We start from the raw sequence: 25,218 nt of genomic DNA, 5'->3' as shown, positions 1-25,218 counted from the left end.
CAGTAAATAATGATGCTGCTTCCCAGCTGGGTTTTCATCACTAAAATGAAGCTAAAATAATTTGACTTTGGGGAGCCGAGGGACATTATGGTTGTTTACACTGCTGGTCAAAGATGGAAAGACTTATTATAAGAGAGAGAGAGAGAGAGAGAGAGAGAGAGAGAGAGAGAGAGAGAGAGAGAGAGAGAGAGAGAGAGAGAGAGAAAGAGAGAGAAAGAGAGAGAAAGAGAGAGAATAAATGCAGACATGCACTTAAATGCTGATTCAGACCTCTGGACATTCCCTTGATTGTGCTGTTACAAGACCTATAATTCTGAAGTGTCAGCGTTACAACCCAGCCTAAAAACCAGACCAGAGAACAAGGGGCTAATAACTCCAAACACAAGCCCAGTGAGTCACTCACCTCCAGTCTTGGCTATGATCTGCAGGTCTGAGGACAGGGGACCATCCCCAACGGAGGTGTAAGCCAACACTTTAATGTAGTAAGTCTTATTGGGCGTCAGGCCTTGAATGGTGAGGAAGTTAGCATTGCGAACAATCTGCTTCTCCCACTGGTTGACGTGCTGGGTGGGGTCCAGTGTGTAGTAGACCCTGTAGCCCATGATCTGACCGTTGGCCTCCTCCGGCTCCTCCCAGTGGATGATGGCGGTGGTGGCGCTCAGCATGCGACCCCTGACCTGGCGAGGCGCAGTGCTGGGTGCCTGCTCTGCAGTTTTGGCCTCTATGGCTTCGCTAGCGGGACCACGGCCGATGTTGTTCACGGCGACCACGCGAAACTCGTAGTCCGAGTATGGGCTCAGTCCTCCGACGCTATAGCGGGTGGTGGCCACACCGTCGATTTCCTTGTAGGAGTCCTCTGAATATTTGGGTTTGTGCTGGATGATGTAATAGGAAACTGGCTCCGGGTTCCCAGAATCCCATGTGAGGGTGATGCTGGTTGCGGTGCGTTCTGTTACTATAAGAACACCTGGCGCTTTGGGTAAAGCTACGATAGAAATATGACAGAATGATTTTTAATTTATTTCATTTGATTTAATAAAAAAACTACTAATAAGTCTTCTTTAATTAACTACTTATGATTAATTCATTGATTAGTAAATTAATTAGAAATGGTAAATTAAGAAACAGAGTAATTAAGAGTTAATTAACAACAGGTCTTTGTCAATGCACCACATTTTAGAGTGTAGCTAATTCTCAGGTTTGCACTCGCTAAATCCGAGAAAAAAAATATTATGTCTAAACTTGAACTGTGAAAGCTGATTTACGTAAATTAATAAACCATTTTAAATTACATTTAAATAGCAAATTGGACAAAAGGAACGCATTTAGCAGATATCTGCAGGGCAGCTACGTAGTGACAGATATTAGCATTCATGAACTATGCATCTGTGCCTCAGGGACTAGCTGAAGGTTGTCATGGCAGCTTGTTATGCTAGGCCACAGCCAAACGGAAGCGTGGCAGCAGAACTGCTAATGGAGGACAGAGAAAATCACCATGGTCTTGGTGTAGCCCTGGCACAAGGAGGGGCGTCTGAGCGGGGGAGGGGCGTCTGGGCGGAGGAGGGGCGGAGGCCAGGTCTGTATTCCATTTTGTTTAGACGAAATAAAAATGAGCTCAGTGTTGTGGATAAGTTTAATTCTGGGAGCATTATTGGGCAACACATCAGGGCCACGTGGTCCCAGTCTGAGAAAGACGGTGGCTGATTCTTCTTGGTTATGTCTGAGACCTGCGTTGTGTGTGGGTTGTGTGTGTACGTGTGGGTTGGTGTGTGTGTCTTTGTGTGGATTCAAATACTTCCAACCTCATACTGGACAGCATGTGGATAGTATATATTTCATTACATGATAAGCAATTGATCATATCTTCCTGAAGCCTTTTGCATAAACTAAACAATTCAGTCTTGGTGCTTTGTGCTTATCATCAAATTCTGCCACTGCCCATAGTCTGTCTTTGTTTAGTCTTTAAAGGCACAAACTATCAGCTGTGTTAGTCTGACCAAGGTGACTAGTGAATGACGGTTTTAGGTAATGTGAGCATTCACAGCTCTGAGGACACATCCAGTGCTACTCACCCTTCACCGTGATCTGTGCCACCGCCTCTATGACGCCCAGCGTCGACATGGCGACACAGGTGTAGTTGGCGGACTGCCGCACGTCGGTCAGCTCGAGCACGTTGCGCCCGATGGGCATGTCGTCCTCGGGGGTCAGGTCCTCGGCACCAAGCATCCACTTGACGTAGGGCATGGGCGATCCCACCGCCACGCACGTGATGTTCACGCTGCCCCCCGGCATGATCTCGCTGTCAGTGGGCGGGATGGAGAAACGTGGGGGGACGCGCCGCACTGCAACACACCCACACACAAAGAAGCTAGCCTCGCACCCACAGCAGACGGAGCACAACGATTGGATAACTCCAGCGCCAATCATTACAATTACTGCTGCGCGCAAACGCACCATAATATTGGAACATCATTATTATTACTAGCATTCATTTTTTTAATTTTTTTTCATATATGGATCTAGAAATGATGGTCTGATGGAAAAGGTTGATACAGACAGTTGAACAAAAACACGCACAGACACGTTTGTCCAGTTCTAACAGGGTTCTACAGCAAAACAGCCAGGGTCTAACATGACATCATGCACAAAGTGTGTCATCCAGTCCACATGTAGAGATATGAAGGCGGTTTGGGGGGCGGGGTTTGGGAGGTGTGACCCGGAGGACTGACAGCATGCATGAGCCTCCGCGTGCTCTTCCGACGACTCCAGTGCCGCCTTTGTCCAGCTGATGTGAAGAAATGTGTTGCCTCACATCATCACATCACACATACGTGACACGGCCCCCAGGGGGCGCCAACAGGAACGTGCGGCCCGCAATCCGCAAGGCAGCCAAGGCCAAACAACGTAGGTTTCAACGGAAATGATACAGTGAAGGTAGTGAGATGGAGTTCAGATGGAACGTAAATGACAGTCTGTGGTACAAGTGCACATGCACGTGAACATACACGTGAACATACACGTGAAGCATTTCCAGTGCAGATGAGGAACGGAAGGAGCCCGGACAGTGGGGACAGTACTTCAGATATGTGACATGCAAAACAATACATGACTCATTGGGGGGGTGGAGGGTTCAGAGAGAGAGAAGGAGGGAATGACAGAGGAAGGAGAGAGAACTGGAGAAGACAGAAGAGTAAGAGGAGGAGATAGAGAAAGACAGATGAGAGGAAAGGGATACAGGTGGGTTGGGAGAGTAAAACAGTGGAGGAGATATAGATAGAGGAAGGGAGACGGAGAGAGGGAGAGAGAGAGGAAGGGAGTGAGAGAGAGAGGGAGAGGAATTGTGAGGGGAAAATAAGTTTCAACAAGCAGTGTGTGTAGAGGTGTGGAGTGGGACTAATAGCATCACGTTATAGGCAGTCAACAGGGACAATCTATTAAAAATGAGTGTCGGACAGCAGACACCAGGAGAGAGAGAGGGGGGGGGGTCAGTTTGTGGTTCTCCTTCAGGAGTGGATAGAGGAGACTGTTGGCAGTTTGACACTCAAACACAGAGCAGACAGGGGGGTGCATCTCAGGCAAGGGGAGGAGCATCTCAGGCAGGGGGAGGAGCATCTCAGGCAGGGGGAGGAGCATAGTGGTCAGGTGTTAACCTCAAACAGACGTCGTCAGTGTTACTGCTTACTGCACAAACATGATTCATGGAACTTACTAGTCTGAGTTGCCCTAATTAAACACATCGATGTTTAAAGTACAGTGCTTTTTCAGTAAGGCTGATCAAATGCTACACATTTGGGGTTGGCTGGCTGTTTTAAAAATAATGACCTGTACACTCTTGGTGTTGCTTATTTTATCATCTCAGTGAATGTCATTATTCTCTCTGCCATAAGAAAACGTTCCTAGTGTGTTGCTTCTTTGTGCCTCATCTGGGTGGTGTCGATGGCGGGACTGTGGGGGTGTCGTTGCGACAATTAAATAGCCCTGATATTACCAAGCTATGAAAGCCGCATTTAGTTCTACTGCCTCGTGCTGAGCTGTGCCGGCCCTCTTGGGTCGGGGCGACACCTGACTAAATGCCACTGGAGAAGGCAGTTGTGTTTCTGCCTCCGGGGGGGCAGGTCTTCATCAGCAGTGTGGGCCCTCAGCCCAGCGTCACTGAGACCTGCGTCCCAGTCCTTATACTGAGTGAGACTGATCGAGAGGAAGAATGATCCAGAGAATGAGAGAGAAAGAGATTGAGAAAGAGAATGAGAAAGAATGAGAAAGAAATCTTCACAACTCACAAAGCTCATTTGGCTTAAGACCCTACGTTACTCTGGAGAGAAAATCTTACATTATTAAATACAACTTTCTCCTCCTATTAAATTTAATTAATATCCTATTGAATCTCATTCCCAGAACACATCCTTTTATCCTTTTCGTCTGAATAGCTTTACATTTGTTATGTCCCGTGAACGGTGCTGAACAATCTTCATTCTTTCATCCAGCGCATGGAGGAGAAACTCCTTCACGGGTGTGTGAGCAGAAGAGCTGGGAAAGTTTTGTTTGTCTACTTGCTGTGTCCAACCTCACTGACTGTCTCCGCCCTCACTGACTGTCTCCGCCCTCACTGACTGGACTGCATCTGCCCTCACTGACCATCTCCACCTGGGGTGAGATCCCCACCCTCGTGTGTGTTAAACCAGGGGCCACGGTCCTCCACGGCGGGTGGAGGAGCCCTCAGGGCTGGTTCCTAGCCGTGTCAGCCTTAACCCTTAACCCTCCAGGCCGTTTCCTGGAGAAGCATCTGAGCTGCTGATGGAGGCTCTGCGGCCATGGAGCTGGGTGGAGTACTGAAGCAGGAGCACTGACGTCAATCTACGGGGCAGAACCGGTCACCAGCGAGGGTGGAACTGATCCATCATGCAGAACTGACAGCCAATACATTCACACACACTTCTCTCTCTCCCCCCACATGCAACACGTTTGGGATGGCCAAGCACTATAACCAAGACCGTAGGCATTCAGTACATAGAACAACAGGAGGAAAAATCTACAACACAAACAGAATGAAGTCCAATCGGACCGGGAGAAAGAAAACATACACACACAGAACCAGAATGAGCGTTTCAGTAAGCAGCTACAGTCATTTCATTTGTCGCCATTTGGTTTTGCTGCTCAACGCAGTGATCATGATTTTCTCCTTTTTTTTCAGTACAGTGAAATTGTTCAGAAAGTTTTTTATTGAAAACAAAAGCAAAACACCAACCTTCTCGGAGCTCTGGGAATGTGGGGAATTTTGGATGCAGAAACACAATGAAATGAGGAAAACAGGAGAAAAACAGGGAAACACAGAGAGAGTAAAACGGCCGTGTACAAGAGCTGATCATCACTGCTGCTCATTTACATCTCAAGACACGCCCTTTCGGGAGGCGGAGAACAAACCTGACTGACATTTCAGAGTAAAGGAATTGTGAGCACATGTCTATGAACAGGTCAGTATGAGGGCCAAATGGAGTTCTGCCAGTTCAAGGTCAGAAAGCTCGCCAGGGTTTTGTGCTGGGAGATTCAGATGTAACTCTATGCAGAATACTGGTACACATTCTGAAGTTGACAAACATCAAGTTAATTCGCATGTAATTGACCAGAAAAACCAGATATAATTACCACACAACTGCAGAAATCTGATGTAATCGATGTAATTCAAAATATAAATTAGACTTACTAAATAAGAAAAAATAAGATGACTGGGTTTGGCTAAATTCCAGACACATACACGAATATTTTATCTTATTGTGTTTGACATTACATTAGAAATTAATTTTAACTTATAACAAATTAACATATTATATACACTCACCAGCCACTTTATTAGGCACCTGTCCAACTGCTTATTAACGCAAATGTTAACGAATCAGCATGGCAGCAACTCAATACATTTAGGCATGTAGACATGGCCAAGATGATCTGCTGTAGTTCAAACTGAGCATCAGAATGGGGAAGAAAGGTGATTTAAGTGACTTTGAATGTGGCGGTTTTTGGTGCCAGACGGGCTGGCGTGAGTATTTCAGAAACAGCTGATCTACTGGGATTTTCACGCACAACCATGAAACTGGAATGGTCCAAAAAAGCGAAAATATCCAGTGAGCGGCAGTTCTGTGGGTGCAAATGCCTTGTTGACGCTAGAGGTCAGAAGAGAATGGCCAGACTGGTTCGAGCTGATAGAAAAGCAACAGTAACTCAAATAACCAGTCGTTACAACCGAGGCATGCAGAAGAGCACATTTGAACCCACTGCTGTCAGCTAAGAACAGGAAACTGAGGCTACAATTTGCACAGGTTCACCAAAATTGGACAATAGAAGATTGTAAAAACATTGCCTGGTCTGATGAGTCTTGATTTTTGCTGTGACATTCAGATGGTAGGATAAGGAATTTGGAGTCAACAACATGAAAGCATGAATCCATCCTGACTTGTATCAACGGTTCAGGCTGGTGGTGGTGGTGCAATGGTGTGGGGGATATTTTCCTGGCACACTTTGGGCCCATTAGTACCAACTGGATAACTGAGCATCTTGTCAATGCCACAGCCTACCTGAATATTGTTGCTGACCATGTCCATCCCTTTATGACCACAGTGTACCCATCTTCTGATGGCAGGATAACCCGCCATGTCATAAAGCAGGAATAATCTCAGACTAGTTTCTTGAACACGACATTGAGTTCACTGTACTCGAATGGCCTCCACAGTCACCAGATCTCAATCCAATAGAGCACCTTTGGGATGTGGTGGAACGGGAGATTCACATCATGGATGTACAGCTGACAAATCTGCAGTAACTGCGTGATGCTACCATGTCAATATGGACCAGACTCTCTGAAGAATGTTTCCAGTACCTTGTTGAATCTATGCCACGAAGGACTAAGGCAGTTATGAAGGCAAAAGGGGGTCCAACCCTGTACTAGCAAGGTGTACCTAATAAAGTGGCAGGTGAGTGTATACTGAATATGTAGATCAAATGAAATTTACAGTGAGAACATTAGATTTTACAAATATAAAATGCATTGTTGGCAGTTGAAATACATTAAAGAAAATAAATGCTCCTCCCTTAGTTCAGAATCTTTGATGAATATGGTTACAGATAAACACACTTTATTTTAATGCAAATCCTCTACAAAGATTGTTCAGCAGGTCGGTAGACTCTCACTGTACTGCTTATTGGAGTTGAACATCAAAGTGTTAATGTAATGTTTCATATGTATATGTGCCTTCAGGCATAGATACTTCAGTAAGTTAGATTGTTTTGGTTGTAAAAATAATTCTTTTTGTTAAAAGATTTTTCTTCCATTGTTGCCAAAAAAACGAGAAGAGAAGGTCGAAGGTCAGATGGATACTCTGCACTACTGAGGAAGTAAATAAAGATGACCCATAATCCTCAGCGAGCTTAGGGGTCATCTGTATAATACCACAATGACTAATCAAGACGTTAAAATAGCAGAGTTAAATTCAGCGAGTCAACCAAAGAAGAGTCAAATAAATGAGCAAATCACATACGGACAGAAGTCCTTCATGAACCGGGATTTGCTGCACGGGGGCAGCCATGATTTAACCTGCCAGCTCTGCTCAGGATGTCCATTACCTTTGCTTCACAGGTTTAACCCCAGTAGGTTAGGGGTCAGGGGTCAGGCTCCGTACCTCGAACGTAGAGGTTGGCGGGCGCGGAGTATCGCGTGCCGTCATTGTTGGTGGCGACACACTCGTACTTGCCCTGGTCCGACTCCTCGCTCTGTTCGATCTGCAGGGCTCCTGTATAATGGAGGAGAGCAGGAAGAACGCACCTGCGTTAGGGCCCCGCCTCACAGACACCGCACAACCACACAGGCCTGACTTCTCGTTGGTTGTTTTTTTCCGCTCAGTGTTTTGGCAATGTGTTTCTCCCACAGGGGGCGCTAGTCTCTCTTACTCTAATTATGTCCTGCTGTGGTCCCTGTAGTGATGGTCTAACGCAATATCATGTCTGCTCTAATAGATGGCCTACGCAAAAAAAATAATATACCGAAAAAAAACCCAATAGTAAAGAATAAAGGAACCTCAGCTAAAAGTGAGGGAATGACTAACTGTTCTTTTGAGATCTGCTTCTCTATGAAAGTCCTTGAGAGGGTGGATGAAGGCTTTAATTCAACCACCCACTGAGTTCTGCTGCATTCTGGTGGAACTGTGCCACTGATGAAAGGAAAACAAACAAACAAACCTTCTCAGATGTTCACTGTATAAACGAGCATTCGTCCTGTAATTTCTAATGCAGTGTTCAGTTATTTAGGCATGGTGCATAGCAAAATCATAATAATGAAAATATGGTCCTTTCAAGAGACGATCCTTATAGCTACTGGCTTGATGTATGTGCTTGGTGAGGAATCACTGACTAGGTTTCTCTGAGACACACTTCAGCCAGACACCATATCTACTGGGGACTGGGGCTTGCAGTGTACCTGACATGTGAGGACACAGCTTATAGGGTTCAGCATCGTCTTACGAGACACCATACAAATCACACTGATGGACAATGGGGAACATTCAGTCTACATGTTGCAGGGTTTCTAAAGGCACTTTAAGTGTGGATTAACGTGACTGGAATTGTTAACGTGATAGCTGTTACATGTACACTGAAAAGAGTTATTCAGAGAGGTAGAATCACACTACAGCCCTGCAATATACAACACCTGACAGGACTGTTCAGTATGGGGATGGATGAGTCTGCCGTAAACAGCATGGAAAAGATAAACCAAAACAGTTTACAGGGCACAGAAGCAGCATAACCAGGGAGGACAGTTTAACAGAAATTTTGGGTTATGAAATTTTCGCGTACTCAATTCCAAATCGATTAATCAATAAGATGGCTCATGACTTCAAATGGTAGAATTAAAAATGCAGTGCTTGCAAAAACAAAGAAAAAAGAAAAAGAAAAAGAAAGAAAAACAAAGTTGAAAAAATATTTTTATTTATTTTTTTGCTGCTTGGACTTGAAAAACTGTTAGAAGACTCATTAGCATCTTCAGCATTACATCACCCTCTGTCATAAAATATTTGACATGCAAGTCTTCAAAGAGCAAGAAATGTATGTCAGCACAACTTACAACCTTTTTGACAACCCTTAGCTGAAAAATAAATCGCAGTTGTATTAGCGGTCAAAATTCAAAATGGCTTTTGCCAACAAGAAAGCAACCAACCACTGCCATAGCTTGTTTAAAGCCACAATTGACACCCATAAAAATCCACCAATGGGATCAGCAGTGTGGTGTCACATGACCCAGGGAAAAACTTCATGTGCATCAAACCACGCCTCCACCTCCTGAGTTGCTCAGCAAAAAAAAATCACAAAATGGCACCTCAGTTCCCTCTGCCAGACCCTTCAACAGCTCTTCCCCCAAACCCTGAAGAATGAAAAAATAAAAATGTCAAAAAGTAAAACAGCCTTCAACCCAAGAAAACCAAGAAGGAAAAATAGGTGGTAGAAGGAAAAAAGCACCGTAGAAACTTTATCAAAAAAGTAGTTGTTTGGGCTTTTTTTGAGAAGGTATAGGTAGAGGAAAGCAAATAGAGAAGAGGACGGAGAATTAAAAAAGACAGAAATATGTTTTTTTTGGGGGGGAGAGGGGGGGTGTTGGGAAAAATCGCCCGTGGCAGAGGAGAGGAGGCGAGTTGTCTTCAGCGTGCCCGCGCGAATCCGTCATCGAAGGGCACAAGTGAGGTGACCAAGAACAGCTAAGAGGGAAAAATGTTTGGTTGTTTTAGTTGGACAAAAAGAGGGAGGAATGAGTCGCTATGGCCAAAGAAAAAACAAACAAAAAATAAAACAAAAAACAAAACAAAAACAAAACCCTAAATGAAAGAAAGGCAGGTAAAAAAAAAATATATAGAATATATATATAAAAAATATATATAATCAGAGGGAAGAAAAGGACCATGTGATATGCTTCTTTGTGTCACAGTAAGCATATCGCAACTTATGCACTGGAGAAAGAAAAGAGGCAAACTCAACCGAGGACAGAACGCGGATACGCAAAAAAGATGAAGGGAACAGAAGGGGATGAAGAGGAGGAGGAGGAGGACAGGGGTCGAAGGTCGAAGGGCAAGGGGGAGGGGGGGGGCTCAAATCGAGAGATGGGACGTGAAGATGGATGCGGGCGAGATGGAAGGACAGCAAGAATGAATTTAGTTTTTCATTCTGTGAACTTCAGTTCAGCACTCTTACCTCTTATTGGAGTACCACCTGGGTGGATAATATGAATGCAAATAAGATTAGAAAGAAGAAGCGTTAGTACCAGAGGGAAGAGGCTGTGCGCTTTGGAAGAAGAGTCAAATTAGCTTTGCTTTAACAGAGTACGTACGAAATTAAAGGACTGGAGGAAAAGATGTATTAAAGAGAGATAGGCAGAGATAGGCAGAGAGAGAGGAAGAAAGAGGGAGAGAGGGAGGAAGGGAGGGAGAGAGAGAGAGACAGGGAGGGAGGATTTCCTCTATTGGCAAAAACAGGACTCATCATTGATAGGTTATTATTTGAAGCAGTTTGAAAAGTCAGAGAGCAACTTGTACATTTATTAACCACAAGAAAAACGCCATTTTGAACTGTGACATGACTTCATTGTGACCCTTCAGGAGTGGTAAAGGTTTTAGGAGTTTGAGTGTGGGCAAGGAGAGAGGCAGTGTTGAACCAGAGACCTCAGGTGGGGCCCTCTCTGCTGCCCAGGCTAGGGTAGGTTAGGTGGGGCACGTAGGGCGTGGGGGAGGGCACTACAGTGTCATTTGGTGAGCAGGAGGTGAAGGGGCAGTCGTGTAAAAGGTGAAAGCATGAACTTCCACACATGGATGGGGAAACGTCTGGAAGCGTGTCTGTGTCTACAATAAGGTCATACTGTGAGACGCTGGGGTGGCTTTAAGCAGGTACATCTTAATTTTAGGTGAAACACAGAAGTCTGAGCTGGTCCTCTGTCTGTGTGTGTGTGTGTGTGTGTGTGGTCAGTGACTACCCTAACTGTTAGTAAAAATTTCATGCCATGCATTTTAATAACAGCTTGAGAGACACGGAACATTAGTGGGGTGGTGTGTGCTTCAGAGCCAAGCACTTACCAAAGGACTCTGGAGATTTAAAAATACAGAGAGAAGAAAGACAGCATAGAAAATATGATTATACTGCTTATGTTTAGGTTTTTTTTTTTTTTTTTTTGGTACAGAGTTAAATCTTAAAACTTTAGTGCACAGGAGAATAGGAGGTGCAAATTAAAGTAACAGGGGCATTAGTTCACACGCTGCTGACAACCAGAGAAAGGAAGTTAAACAACTGAAGACAAGACAGGTTTAAAAGCACCAAGAATTCTGGGAAGACAGGCAATCACACAGCTAAAACTAACAGGTGCGTGGTTTAAAGAAAGCAAGACTTGCTCCAGTCAAACCACCTATTAACAAAGTACAAGAGCTAGTTGATACTAGACAGAAACTGTTAGTACCTCAAGTACAAACAGAGTCAGAAGTGAAGGGGGGGGGGTGTATATTAGGGAGACTTCACAAGCAAACGGAAGAGAAAGCCGAAATCTATACTGGGGGGGAAACAGTAAGGACACAGATCCAAAAGGAACGACAAAACAATGAGGAGATCTGGACAGAACCGGACACACTACTGTGGCTACGGAATATTCCAGCATCCATTCACCAACAGGGGAGGCTTCTGCCACAAAATGGCCACTGATTACAATCTATTATTTTAAATAAGGTGGATATGTAGCCTGTGGATGCAATAAGATTCAAACAGTATTCTGCTGGGATTGTTCTTTGAAATTACAGGCGGAATCAATGGTCACTCGTATTACTGAGCGAATCTGAATGCAACATGGAGCAGGTAGAGGACTTTGGGGGAGCGGGGGCTTTGTGCTTTAAAGAGAGCCCGGTAGTAAAAGATAGCTTTTTCTTATGAGGCGAAATAAAGATAAATAATAAAAACGGCAAAAAGACGTTACTGCAGATGAGCAGGGAAAAAAAAAGTTTAAAATGCTACCAATGCAGTCACAGCAGTGAGTCATGGGGGAAAAACGGAGGCGCTTCAACAAACCACGTGAGAGGTACTTGAGACAGAGTACACACACACACACACACGCACGCACGCACGCACGCACACACACACACACACACACACACACACACACGCACGCACGCACGCACGCGCACGCACACGCACACACACACACACAAAAACACACACACACACACGCACACACAAACACACACACGCATACACGCACGCGCACGCACGCACACGCACGCACACATACATACACACACACGCACGCACGCACACACACAAAACGTAGAGGGGGCTGAAAATAAGACAGCGCTATCACCTAGGTAACAACTGCCCTCCCCCACCCCCAGAAAGCCACATGGGAAAGAGGAAGTATACAAAATTAAGAAAAATCAAACAAACAAACAAAAAAAATAGCGTGAGATTATTTTTTGAGTACACGTCTGCAGGGGCGGGGCCAAGGCGCCATACCTGATCGGAGCTGTTTGATTCGTCCGTTGTTGTTGCTGGTGTTGACAGGCAGGAAGTCCTTGAACCAGGAGATGTCGGGGTCGGGGTTGCCACTGGCTGCACACAGCATGGTGGCCGTACGTGTCCTCTCCACCACCTTCAGCTGTGGGCCCATATCGATGGTGGGGAACCCAGGGGGGAGCTGGTCCTCTGAAACACACCGCAGAGATGTTACACACTCATGTCTTACACTCCTTCACACGAAGGACCGCGGCCATGCCGTGTGTGTGTGTTTTGTCACAGCACGGCTGTGTATGTTTTCTCCACAGTACGGGTGTGTGTGGGTTGAATCAAAGAATATGCGAGTGGGTATTTGAGAATGCTCAAAAATGATCTCGTGTGTTTCGCTGTATGTCCAAAGAGAGTGTGTTGGCTCACAGTTTCTGCCCTGCGAGATGTGCCATCAGATAAGAGGAACAGCAGCACAGCAAACATCTCCTCGAGGTGAGCGAACACACACACACACACACACGCACACGCACACGCACACGCACACGCACACGCACACGCGCACGCACGCACACACACACACACACACACACACACACACACACACACACACACACACACACACACACACACACACACACACACACACACACACACACAGCACTCTCCAGCTAAATAGAACAGACACAGATAAATACTTGACAGGTCTCAAGGGGCTCTGTGTAGTTCACAACATCTACACCTAAGCCGGAAAGAAACTCCCACACCTACACACACACAGACACCTGCACCACCAACACAACTGTGTCACAATAACTACCCCCAACCCAAACACACACACACAACATTCAACATGTAATCTTTCACCATCCTACGGCAGCTAGGATACACACACCATCTTAAATGTAAACAAAACGTGGTTGGCATTGTAATTTGCAGCATTGTGTACTCTCCCCATCCCTCACTGTTTTGATACAGTTCATTAAACATCTTCCTCTCCACCCTCACCTCCACACTCCCTCTCTCCTTTTGGAGACGTTCCCCTCATTAATTTTGCATGAGCCACGTTGGCACAGAGAGGAGGCAGCCGCATGTCTGTTGTGCTACGACCGTCATGGCGATACTCCACCCCTGCAACTGACTCTGTGGTGCAGGGAACACCCCCCCCCAACACTCCCACCCAAACAGGAATTCATTACCACCAAACAACTTCAAACGAACTTTTAAGGCACAGGTAGACTGTAAACGCTCCATTAACTGAGGACTCACAGGAAACAAGGGCTCAGAGAAACTTCCGGCACCATCATGGTGACTTGTGCTTCTGGTGTATTATGCAACGGCAGTCAACTCGAGGCATCCCAGTTAAACAACCCGAAGCAAGGATTTGCATAAACTGAGTAAACGACAAATGTAGTGTGTGTGTAGGAATCGGGATGTGTGTATAAATAATCTGAGACCGTATATATAAATCAAGTATTACACTAAACATGGGTTCGTAAGCCAGTCCAGCTGAAGATCATTACCTATGTACCTGAGCTTAGACAGTTACAGGACCTTAACTCATATCTGTATCATATCTTAACCTAATCTGTAGCTACAGGACCCTAATCTGGAACAGTAGGACCCTAACCTGTATCAAATGGATTGTAATCTCTAGTTACAGAATTCCAATATGTAGCAGCAGGACTCAGATTAGCCATCTCAGGTCAGAAAGGAGATTGGACTGGATGTAGACCCCAAATACCTTGGACTGTTTCCAAACGATGCAAAAAAAATCCCATTTCAAAGTGCTGCCAAGTGTTTGTGTGTGTGTGTAACCGTATTGTTGGAAATCTGATATACTCCGTTTTAATTCCTTTACTGACTAGTTTGGATATGATTCTTGTTTATTCCTTGTGAGGAATTTAATTAGAGTTAATCACAGTTATTATACATTACCACAGGGACGAGAAGTGACAATTTACTTAATTGTTTGTGGTTTCATCATTCAGTGGCAAAGCTTCTGTTGATTTTGTTCCTTCCCAACGATTCTGAGGTGAACCAATCTCATAATTGAGAATCTGCAGAAGCTTATCAAACATCCCAAGAACGTCTACTCCGGTTTTGGTTGTGTTTGTCTATTTTTCTTTTTTGAAAGTCCTTGTGACTTTTCAGTCATGCCGTTTCTGATACTACTGCCGCGAGGTTTCAGGAAATCACCACCGAGATGAAGACGCTTCAATCCCCTTCGTGATGTGACATGCGAAGGGTTTCGTATTTCAGGCTCTCACTGGAATGTGGTCCACAGTAATGAGTCTACATTCTTCTGCTGGATTGTTCAGTACTTACGAAATCAAATTTGTATGATCTTCTGTTCATTTTTAATAACCCAGATCTCTGGCCTTCTGCCAAAGTCTCTGGCCTTATACTGGAGGTTTGAATGCAGTGTAGTATTTTCGTAGTTTCTTGGGGTGTCCTCTTCTGGTCTAGGATGGTGTCATTCCTGGGATCTGCTGGAGCCACTTCATCTTAGAGGTCAGAGCCTCAACCGTCCATTATCACCAGTGGGACCATCTTGGTGTTGACCTACCACATCTTCTGTGTTTTTTTCTTTTAGTCCCTGGTGTTTCTCTAACTGCTACATCTATTACTACATCTGTGACTATGGTTGTCTGTGTGTGTGTGTGTGTGTGTGTGTGTGTGTGTGTGTGTGTGTGTGTGGTGTGTGTGTGTGTGTGATTGTGGTTGTGTCCCTCACTGTGTGCTTTCTCTGCCAGCATCTTGCATCCTGCTACCAGGTACTGGATTGTTTTAAAGGCTCCTTTGCACAATCTGCATCTGGGGTCTTGACTGGTGTTGTACAGCCCTGCTTCAGTTAACCCAGTGCTTAGTGCTTGACCTCGTGCAGCTGTGATTGGTTCTTCTGTGCAGTCCTTCCCGCCTCCAGTCTGGCCCAGACACTCTCTAACAAGTTCATCTTTGGATGAACATTGGATGGATTAATAAATGTTTCATTTTTCACACTGGGCAGTGGATCTTTCACTTTGTTGGTGTTTGGATGCTGGATTTTGGGCAGGGTTCCCAGTGCACTGCAGCATCAACACGTCCTGCTCGTCTCTTCTCCAACTGTCTGTGTTCTTAAGGAAATGCTTTAAAGCTCACAAACCATTTTTAGCAGGGACGACCCTGTATGAACGTCTAATGTCCATTGAACAAAAGCAGGGAGCTGTAGAACAAATGAGGGTAAGGTTGAAAAATAGACTGAAAAACATCACTGAGAAACTGGGATATATAATTTCTGTTGGGCGGTAACTATCGGATACGATAAGATAAGGATTATCTGCATGAAGACTGCAAAATGTGAGAGGTGTCCTGCTACAGCAGTGTGATTACTGCTGGATTTGATGGAGAACTGTGTCTGTGAAGTGATGTCAGAACTGGTCAACCCACAGTCTGCTTGGGGGTTTCCCCTTCTCCAAATCACAAAATTCCATTTTTTAACACATTTGGATTAAAAAAAATAAGTCATAAAATGCTCTTTCAAATATGTTTGGTTTTATTTGCATTTTATTTTTTAAGGAAGTGCTTATCTTACTTCTACACATGACTGCTTCAGTCATGAGACTCAGGAGCCCGAGCTGTTTGATCTAAATCGTGGGAACTGAGTCCTTTAGAACTCAGAACTCGGGAAAAGTATAAAGTGAGGGAATCTTTTCTGCTGGCTTGTACTGTGTGAATGTCACTGTTTCAGAGATGCTAGGAGCTATCTGAACTCAATTACCATCTTAGGTTTCAAATCAATCACCTCGTTGGCAAACGAAGGATCAGAAAAGCAGGAAATGTCAACAGGAAAACGGAATGATGGATGAAAAGTTACAGAAAATTCGAGATTTTCCTGGAAACAGCAGTAAATCTCTAGAAGACCTCAACTAGGTATACTCCCTGGGGGAATGGACAGTTAAATATTGGTATGAAGATGGAATATGTTGGTGGTTTGGCTAACATGACATAATAAAGGAATGGATATTTATGTCTATTTATACTTTCTTTTACCAAATTATTAATATCTCATCATCATCATACTCATCCTCACATACAGAGTTACAGTATACGCATCCTCTTAGTATGCACGCTGTCTGGAAAAGCTCAAAGCTACATTAATCAGACTAGAATTACTCAACACAGGACTGGGGATCATTCAGGATCTCATTTCACTGTAGTGATGGTGGCATCACTATTTTAATGAATCATATGCCAACTGTTGTTTAGCTAAGGGTGCAGTGTTGGGTCCAGGAGGGACGGTTTTCTTTAGATAAATGTTTTGTAGGTGTGTGTGTGTGTGTGTGAGTGTGTGTGGAAATCCTCCTGAAGCTGTCCAAGGTCTCAGTCATGGTGAGGACTACATCATGTCAAATTCTAGCTGGTTCCTCACAATGCAGGTTGCACCAGGTTCCTTGAGCCATTCACACCATGTTGCCAATAGTAACCGAATGTGACAATCCAGAGGTTAGAAAATGGATGAATGCAACTCTTGATGCATTGTAGAAATTCCAAATGCATGAATAATAGCAATCAAAATGAACTTTGACCTTCTCTTCAATGCAAACCTTTTGACATCTGCAATCACCAAGAACATATGTAACAGAAACCAAGCCAGGGCCACACACAACACCACGTTACACCCAATAGCTGCTTCACCTTGTAGCCCTCAAATTTAATTAGCTATTTTCTCAAAGGTTCATGTTAATGAAGAATGTTATTATATCTTCTTTAGCAGAGCCATTTTAAAAGTCGTGATGACTAGGGACTTAATTATGCTAATTACAGTAGCAACATCACGTGATCTTGCGCCTCTGTGATTAGCCTGCCTGTCAACAACAGCGACAGCAGCACAGAAAGTGCTTGAGCACACAAATAAATAAACAAATAAACAAAAATAAACATCCTGGAATTAATTAGGTTTGTGCAACTTGGAACATGTTTGCTTCTACTGTTTGGAGTCTTTGGCTCTTTTGCCGTGTGACTCATCAGAAGAACCTGATTGGACGCTGGTGTCAGTAGCAGCTTGCAGTGTCCAATGAGAAGAGGGGTCCACCTCCAGAGGCACTCATAAAAGCATGGGGTGACACATCTGAACGCTGCTGAGCATCTGGAGCTGAGGTGGGAAAGAACAGGAATGATGTACAGGAATTATGTGTAGGAATGATGTACAGGAATTATGTGTAGGAATGATGTACAGGAATTATGTGTAGGAATGATGTACAGGAATTATGTGTAGGAATGATGTACAGGAATGATGTGGAGGAATGATGTGGAGGAATGATGTACAGAAATGATGTGGAGGAAAGATGTACAGGAATGATGTGCAAGAAAGATGTACAGGAATGATGTGCAGGAATGATGTGCAGGAATGATGTGCAGGAATGATGTGTAGGAATGATGTGCAGGAATGATGTGCAGGAATGATGTCCAGGAATGATGTGCAGAAATGATGTACAGGAATGATGTGCAGGAATGATGTACAGGAATGATGTGCAGGAATGATGTGCAGGAATGATGTGCAGGAATGTTGTGCAGGAATGTTGTGCAGGAATGATGTACCATACAACACTTCAGCCTCTCTGGGACATGGGAGATAAAACTAGGGCCTGGCTAACGTCATAGCATCTACGCCGAGGTTCTGTGATTGCCGATGTCTTACTGAAAAAGACTGGATTCACTTAAGAAACCTTTCAAGTGAACAGCCTGATGTTTTACACACACACACACACACAAACACACACACACACACACACACACACACACACACACACACAGATTAATTGGCGTTACATTTATAAATCACCATGCAAATAGCCACGGCTGCACCTTCACTGTCTAAACGGCGGCACAGAAAACTCCGCTGAGTCTCGCAAGAGACGACAAGAGGCCGCCAATTCATTACTGTTGGATTTGTGTTGGTAACACGGTGCTAATGCCCACTAGTCTATGGAACTGAGGGCTTAATGACAAAAGCATCTAGATGTAGATATAACACACAGGCAGAGGCAATGGTGTTGGGGGGGATGAAGGTGGTGTTGGGGGGTTGGGTGAAGGTGGTGTTGGGGAGGTGAAGGTGGTGTTGGGGGGTTGGGGTGAAGGTGGTGTTGGGGAGGGGGGAAGTGAGGGTGGTGGTGGGGAGGGGAGAGGTGAAGGTGGTGTTGGGGGGTTGGGGTGAAGGTGGTGTTGGGGGGTTGGGGTGAAGGTGGTGTTGGGGGGTTGGGGTGAAGGTGGTGTTGGGGAGGGGGGAGGTGAGGGTGGTGTTGGGGAGGTGAGAGGTGAAGGTGGTATTGGGGGGTTGGGGTGAAGGTGGTGTTGGGGAGGGGGGAGGTGGTGTTGGGGAGGTGAAGGTGGTGTTGGGGGGTTGGGGTGAAGGTGGTGTTGGGGAGGGGAGAGGTTAAGGTGGTGTTGGGGGTTGAGGGTAGTGTTGGGGCAGAGGGATGAGGGTGGTGTTGGGGGGAGGGATGAGGGTGGTGTTGGGGGGAGGGATGAGGGTGGTGGTGGGGGGGTCGTATTATGTGCTATGTTTGCAGTTCCACTAATAACACAGGTGGCTGGAGATTGAGACTGTGTGGCTGAATAAATGACAGCAAGTTAACTCACTCCTGCTCTGAGCACAGACAAACTAACTCACTCCTGCTCTGAGCACAGACAAACTAACTCACTCCTGCTCTGAGCACAGACAAACTAACTCACTCCTGCTCTGAGCTCAGACAAACCATTTCCTGCAATAAAGGGGGGGATGTGGGATATCAGGTAGAATTTTCGGGGATGATGAGACAACGGCAGTAGCAGAAGTAGCGTCAGAACCTCATATCATCTTAATCCCTGCAGGTTGAGCTCCTTCCCATTTTAAATGCAAAGTGCACATTTAAATACCTGCATACCTTAAATATCAAGGACAAAAACGGATAAAAAAGCACTTTGCTTAATTCCCCTCTCCCTCCAGAGCACGGCACACCCACCATAGCCTAAACCGCCTGCAGGACGATAATGGCGTCGCTGTCCTGTGCAGAAAACGCTGAGTGGCAGTGATACAGCAAAAATTGTCCCCCAGTGACAATTTACACACCGTACGCACGCTCAGGTCATCAGCCATGGGATGGATGTTCCGCCAAATGTGGTGTTGTAAGGGGGGTGGGGGCCGCTCATATCTCCACCAATGGCCCCTAGCAATCCATATCTAAGATAGGAAGCAGTTAAACCTGAGCACGCGCCATTTCCTGCCTGTGTGATTGGTGTTAATCACTGTAATCTAGAGTGAGCACACAGCTCAGCACCTCCTCAGAGAAACAAGATGGCAGCTCAGAAAATGACCACATATTTCAAACAGATAAACGCAGCGTTAATTTACAAGGGTCAAACAAGACGATTTTTTTCGTATCCTTTTTTTGTACCCGAGATGACATATGTACCACACCCCCACCTGCTTACACACACACACACACACACACACACACACACACACACACACACACACACACACACACACACACACTTCACAACAGACCCATTATTAATAGCTAACTGTACAGGAGTAATACTCTCCTTGGGAGGATGCTCTAATTAAATGAATGATAATTGGTCCCCCCATGAACTAAGCTAACACTCGAACATGATTAGTTACTGTTTACCCCGTTTAACTTAGCTGCATTTGTTTAACTGTGGATGTGTCGGGCCTATGGAGGGAACTGGGGGGAGCTAATTCTGTTAGCGCGGCAGGGGCCTTTCATTAGCGCAGCGCTAACGTTAGCGCACACAGGACGTGGTACGTCTTAGCCTTCTGACAATTCTGGAGAAAAACTAGACGGGGCTGAAGGCATTGAATCTTTCAGCTGTTTGGTTGGTGTAAAGCTGATAGACGGGTTATTTTGGGATTATTTTAAATGTTCAGTATAGTGAACAATGACTAAACGGTAATAGGCCTATAAATTTTACTATAACCCACAACCTATCTGGTATTTAAAATTATTTCTTCAGAAGGTCTTTGACCTTTCACATCCATACAGTGTTGAATGTAAAAGAGTGCACTCCTCTCATTTTCTCCCGCTGTCTGCTGCAATACCAGAGGACACAAAGATTACATTGAGGAAGCACAGCAAGACGTTTTCACCCCCGGCTGGGGTTATTCTGCCCACAGAATCCCCCTCGGGGCATAATGCGATATATTTGTTGGACGCTTTTTTAAGCGGATACAATCTCCTTAGAGAGGCTGTCCACAGGTCAGTTGGCACGGCGTCGGGCCGCGTGAAGCACTGCATTCTGGCCTGGGAATCCCTCCCGCCGAAATATGGCGGATTACCCACGCTCCGGAATAGTGGGAAGCTCTTCGAGTATGACAGCTATCCGTCTCAGATTTTCCGCTCGCTTTCATGCTTTTGTGTGCCGCACCGGCTCAAAGAGGTTTAAGGCAGGGGGGGCTGTGGCCAGCGCAATCCACGGGCCGATAAGGGCCTGCCTCGGGCGGCTCAAAGGACCCAGAGATGCACGTCTCCCTCTGAACAGGGGCGGGGCTGGAGATGGGCTGCACGCGTTCTGTCACAGGGCGTACAGTGACTGCCCACAGGTCGATCTCACCTTCCCAGCACACCAACGAAAGCAGCACACAAGCGCTGGAGCAAACAGCTGCGCACGGAAGAGGTTAAAAGAAAAAAAAGGCCCAGCACACATAGGACAGGTCCTGCTGAGCTGTATGTGTGTGTGTGTGTTAATTGAGTCTGCACTAATGAAGACTGTTCAGGATAGTTGGGAAGAGCCAGGCATGTTTCTGAGTAAGCAAGACAAAAAGATGAAAAGAATGAAAGATGTGTGTATGTGCTGGGAAGAGAGAGAGGGAGAGATAGAGAGAGAGAGCATGACAGACCCCCTCAGAGGCAATGACCCCAGAGCCAGCAGAGTGGACAGGGTCCTGGCGAATGAAAAACGTCAGTGAGCTCCTGATAAATTGTCTTGCCCAGGCCTCTTGCTGGACCCTGCTAACGACCCACCACGCGCCTGGCCAGAGGCTGATGTAACACAGATATCGTCGCTCCACCACAGCTCCGCCCTGCCCCCCACCAAAACCCTGTCCCCCCACAAGCCCCTCCACCACCACCATAGTTTTGCCCACCCCCCCACCACAGCCCCGCCCGTTGGTACTAGCGCTTGTTCAAACGAGTCTTAAAACGGAGTCTTAAAATGCGATTAGTGCTGCATTCTGTCAAATTGTATTGCGCTCATCACATCTTTTGTATTTCTTTCATATACTTTGCCTCTTTGAAGTTTAATCATTTTCAATTGTTCTGTAAAGTACTTTCAAAACTTTTTTGCACTGTATAAATATTAACATCAAAAACAACCACCACAATAACAACAATAATACTAATGTACATTTCCTTTCCTCACACACAGAAACCCACCAGTCTGTCTTAATGAAGCCATGAAAACCCCTCCGCAGGGTAACTCTGGACAGTGAGCGTATTATGAAGCAGTAGGAAACACAACTGCCACCATGTCCCTGAGCTCTGGTAATGAGTGAATGAACACACAGCTTCCCCGGCGAGTGTGTGGACCCTGTCGCCTACACCCCCTGCCCTGTGATGTATTCAATTATGTTTTCTTTGGCGTGGGAGATAGTGAATTGTTAATTATTCCTTTGTTGTCCCTCGAACAAAATTACTTGCGAAACCATTGCAAGAGCTCTTGATTAACAATGTAGCCAGCTCTTCCCCTCTGCCAAATGCATGACAATATTCTCTTTCTCTCTCCCCATCTCTCCCCACCTCTCTGTCCATCTCTCCCCACCTCTTTCTGTCTCTCTCTCCCCACCTCTCTGTCTGTCTGTCTCTCTCTCCATCTCTGTCCCCCATCTGCCTCTCTCTCTCTCTCTCTCTCTCTGCCTCTCTCTCCCCGTCTGTCTCTGTCTATCACCAGCATGCATCTGGTGTTCTGCTGGTTGCTCTCAACCCGTCCATACTGGTCATTCTGCTTTATATCCTCTGGAGTCCCTTGCTATGTGATAGGAGACTGATACAGGGGATCTCTCTCATACGGTGCGGTATCATAACGGGCAGGTATCTAATCTGGTCCCCTGCCCCTTTGACTGCATGGGCTGTTTGCTTATAATCTTCCCAGATGTTACTGCGGTCCAGGGAAAAGGCTGAACACATGCACACAGAGGAGGACAGCACCACCTTTCTTTAGATTTGTGTGCTTACTTTGCTAATACGTGTACTAAGGCAGGGCAGCGACTGCAGTGTGTGGTACTCTGGATCGTGTGTGGTGCTCTGGACCGTGTGTGGTGGTCTGGACCATGTGTGGTGGTCTGGACCGTGTGTGGTGGTCTGGACCGAGTTCTGATTAAGGCTGCATTTAGAGACACGGAGGGCTCCCATTATATCAGCCTGCTGCTTGGTGTCCCTTCAGGGTGGTGTTCTTCACTCTCCATATTCACCTGTGGCACTGAGGAACTCTTAACACCTTCCTGTTCCTGTCATGCTGTAACACACCCGAGGCAGCGTGCGTTTAACGGCGGGTGGAGGTGCTTCACCCTGAAGCCTGGGAACACGAGGCTCCGTCACTCAGGGCGTTAGCACGTACGCCCTTCACCGGCAGAACAGGATGTATAAATGCGGGGTAAACGCAGGACTTTGGCAAGGGCAACGCAGGGGCTGGGTCAGAGGTCACAAAACAGACCCCACAGAAGGGGTGGAGATGGAGTGACCTGTCAGGACACACCAATCACAGTGGGCCACACCTGGTAGGACACACCAATCACAGTGGGCCACACCTGGTAGGACACACCAATCACAGTGGGCCACACATGCCAGGACACACCTAGCCTCTCCTTCAGACTCATACACCGAGTCTCATACAGCCTTAAAAATGACACCCGCCGTAATATGTAGCCAGCAATATGTGCGCATACAAACACATGCGCACACACACACATTCCTGGAGTGCATATTACTCAAGCTAACGTTTCCTTCAGACTTCAGGCTGGGAACCACTGGTATGAGAGCGCCGTGGAAACAGGGCCTGACAGGACAGAGCGCTTGGGGCCTCTCGGGGCCTCCAGTCCATTCTTCCCCCACACACCCGGCACCCCCCCCAATCAGCCTAGGCTCACACGCCTCACACGTCGCCCCAGGATAGCTTGGGTCCCGACAACGTGACCTCTGACCCAGCCAAGAGTGCAAATGAGCCGAGTCAGGAACTGGGCCTCAGCAGTCGTAGCATTCCAGAAGAATCTAGTCTGGACCCAGACCCTAGATGGGTCGTCAGTTCTGAAAGGAGACCAGGAAGAGCCATTCCTGGCAGCTCAGCCGGACATCTGAGGAGCAGGGCATTGTGGGTACGGTGCCTCAGTACGGATCCTGCCCTTCTTGCTCAAGCTGGTGTTTCTGCTTGGCTCTGACAGAAGATCCATGATTCAGAAGAGGTTGGATACAGAAGTTAGGTTCGGTAAGGTAAGGAAAGAGATAGAGAGAGAGCGAGAGAGAGTCAGAAAGATATATTTAAAGAGAGACAAGTGAAAAGAAGCAGAATGGAAGAGGGGGACGAAAGAGAGAGATAGTGATAGAGAGAGAGTGCGCAAAGCCCTTTTTCTGTTACATAAACACAACCCTTGTACCACTGAGACTGCCAAGTGTGTGTGAGGCAGTTAGTGCCTCTATAATTGGCCAGCATCTGGAGACACATGAGCAGCCTGGACACCGACTCCTGAATCCCTGCAGCACGACGACTGACCCCAAAACCAGCCGACAGACAACACTAGAACAGTCTCCTAAACACCAATCTCCACCTGCTGGCGTTTTAACCTCCAGAAACCTCAACCCACAAGTGGCTTAACCTACAGAAAGCAAAACGCTGTCCACCTCCGACTCCTCGTTCCCCTCACAACTCTCACCGCGCTCTGCGACGTCCCTGCCACGCTTTCGAGTGTTGCAAAGAGGGTATGAGCGTCGTCCTGAATGGCATGAGAAGCACAGTGGTCCGTTCCTCTGCCAGGCAGCGTGGGAGCTCTGAGATCAGGTGGGCGGACATGTTTCCCAGAGTCCGTCTTGTGCCAGGCAAATCCAGATTCCCGCCTGAGCGTAGGCCGGTGTTCTACCCAGCCGCCCTGTCACCGAGCTGCCCCGATGAAGGATCCATCAAAGCGCTGGACGTCCCACACCCTCCACGGTGTAGCACCCGCCCCAACTCATAACGGCCCCGCTCGGCTTGCCACGGGCCTGCTGATTACCTGATGAGTCAAAGTGTTTGGCGTATTAAGACTGAGGAGCGTAAGAGTTGTTCACTGCTCTTAATAGGTTCGCGCCCATATATTGGCCAACACTCATCAGCCAGTAAAAGGGGAAAATGCTGACCATGATATTTCTGGAATAAGATGTGGAAATCTGCATAAAAATGGAGGAATGTGAAGGACTACCTTTAAAATAATGATGTGTCCTAATGTAGGTAAGGTGTAATCTCATGTAATTGTAGAAATGATGGGTGCAGAACCATCCATCGACTCTGGGTGGTCCGTGTGAGTTATTTTATCATCATCAGCAATATGTATGGGCCAGCAATAGTCCTGGTGCATCACTGGACCATATGCTGGCATGTCCAGTATTAGATCTGAAGCCCACTTACTCTGCTCCAGGTATGGAAGCATGGACAAGAACCAGAACCTTGTCCTGCTGTATGCAAGGGGCTGAAAGGCAGCATTAA

The 25,218-nt window shown here is 46.3% G+C and overlaps 1 protein-coding gene across 27 annotated transcripts in view; it reads right to left on the bottom strand.

Annotated features, from left to right (window-relative positions):
- Positions 1-25,218, bottom strand: part of ptprda (protein tyrosine phosphatase receptor type Da) — a 256,218-nt gene that overhangs the window by 48,397 nt on the left and 182,603 nt on the right. For 18 of the 27 annotated variants that reach the window (XM_076993052.1, XM_076993051.1, XM_076993062.1 and 15 more), the window contains 6 exons: positions 12,520-12,708; positions 11,103-11,111; positions 10,228-10,245; positions 7,671-7,781; positions 2,073-2,342; positions 404-985 (listed from right to left, as the gene is read on the bottom strand). In XM_076993052.1, the coding sequence (XP_076849167.1) occupies positions 404-985; positions 2,073-2,342; positions 7,671-7,781; positions 10,228-10,245; positions 11,103-11,111; positions 12,520-12,708 (1,179 nt within the window). Of the gene's footprint in view, positions 1-403; positions 986-2,072; positions 2,343-5,245; positions 5,382-7,670; positions 7,782-10,227; positions 10,246-11,102; positions 11,112-12,519; positions 12,709-25,218 lie in introns of those variants that run through there. The other 9 variants (XM_076993059.1, XM_076993060.1, XM_076993061.1 and 6 more) reach the window with 2 other exon arrangements.

This window comes from Brachyhypopomus gauderio, unplaced genomic scaffold (genome assembly GCF_052324685.1).
Source record: "Brachyhypopomus gauderio isolate BG-103 unplaced genomic scaffold, BGAUD_0.2 sc103, whole genome shotgun sequence".
In the NCBI taxonomy this organism is placed as follows: domain Eukaryota; kingdom Metazoa; phylum Chordata; class Actinopteri; order Gymnotiformes; family Hypopomidae; genus Brachyhypopomus; species Brachyhypopomus gauderio.
Note: the sequence above shows the minus strand (reverse complement) of the source record. Positions and strands in the feature narration are given on the sequence as shown.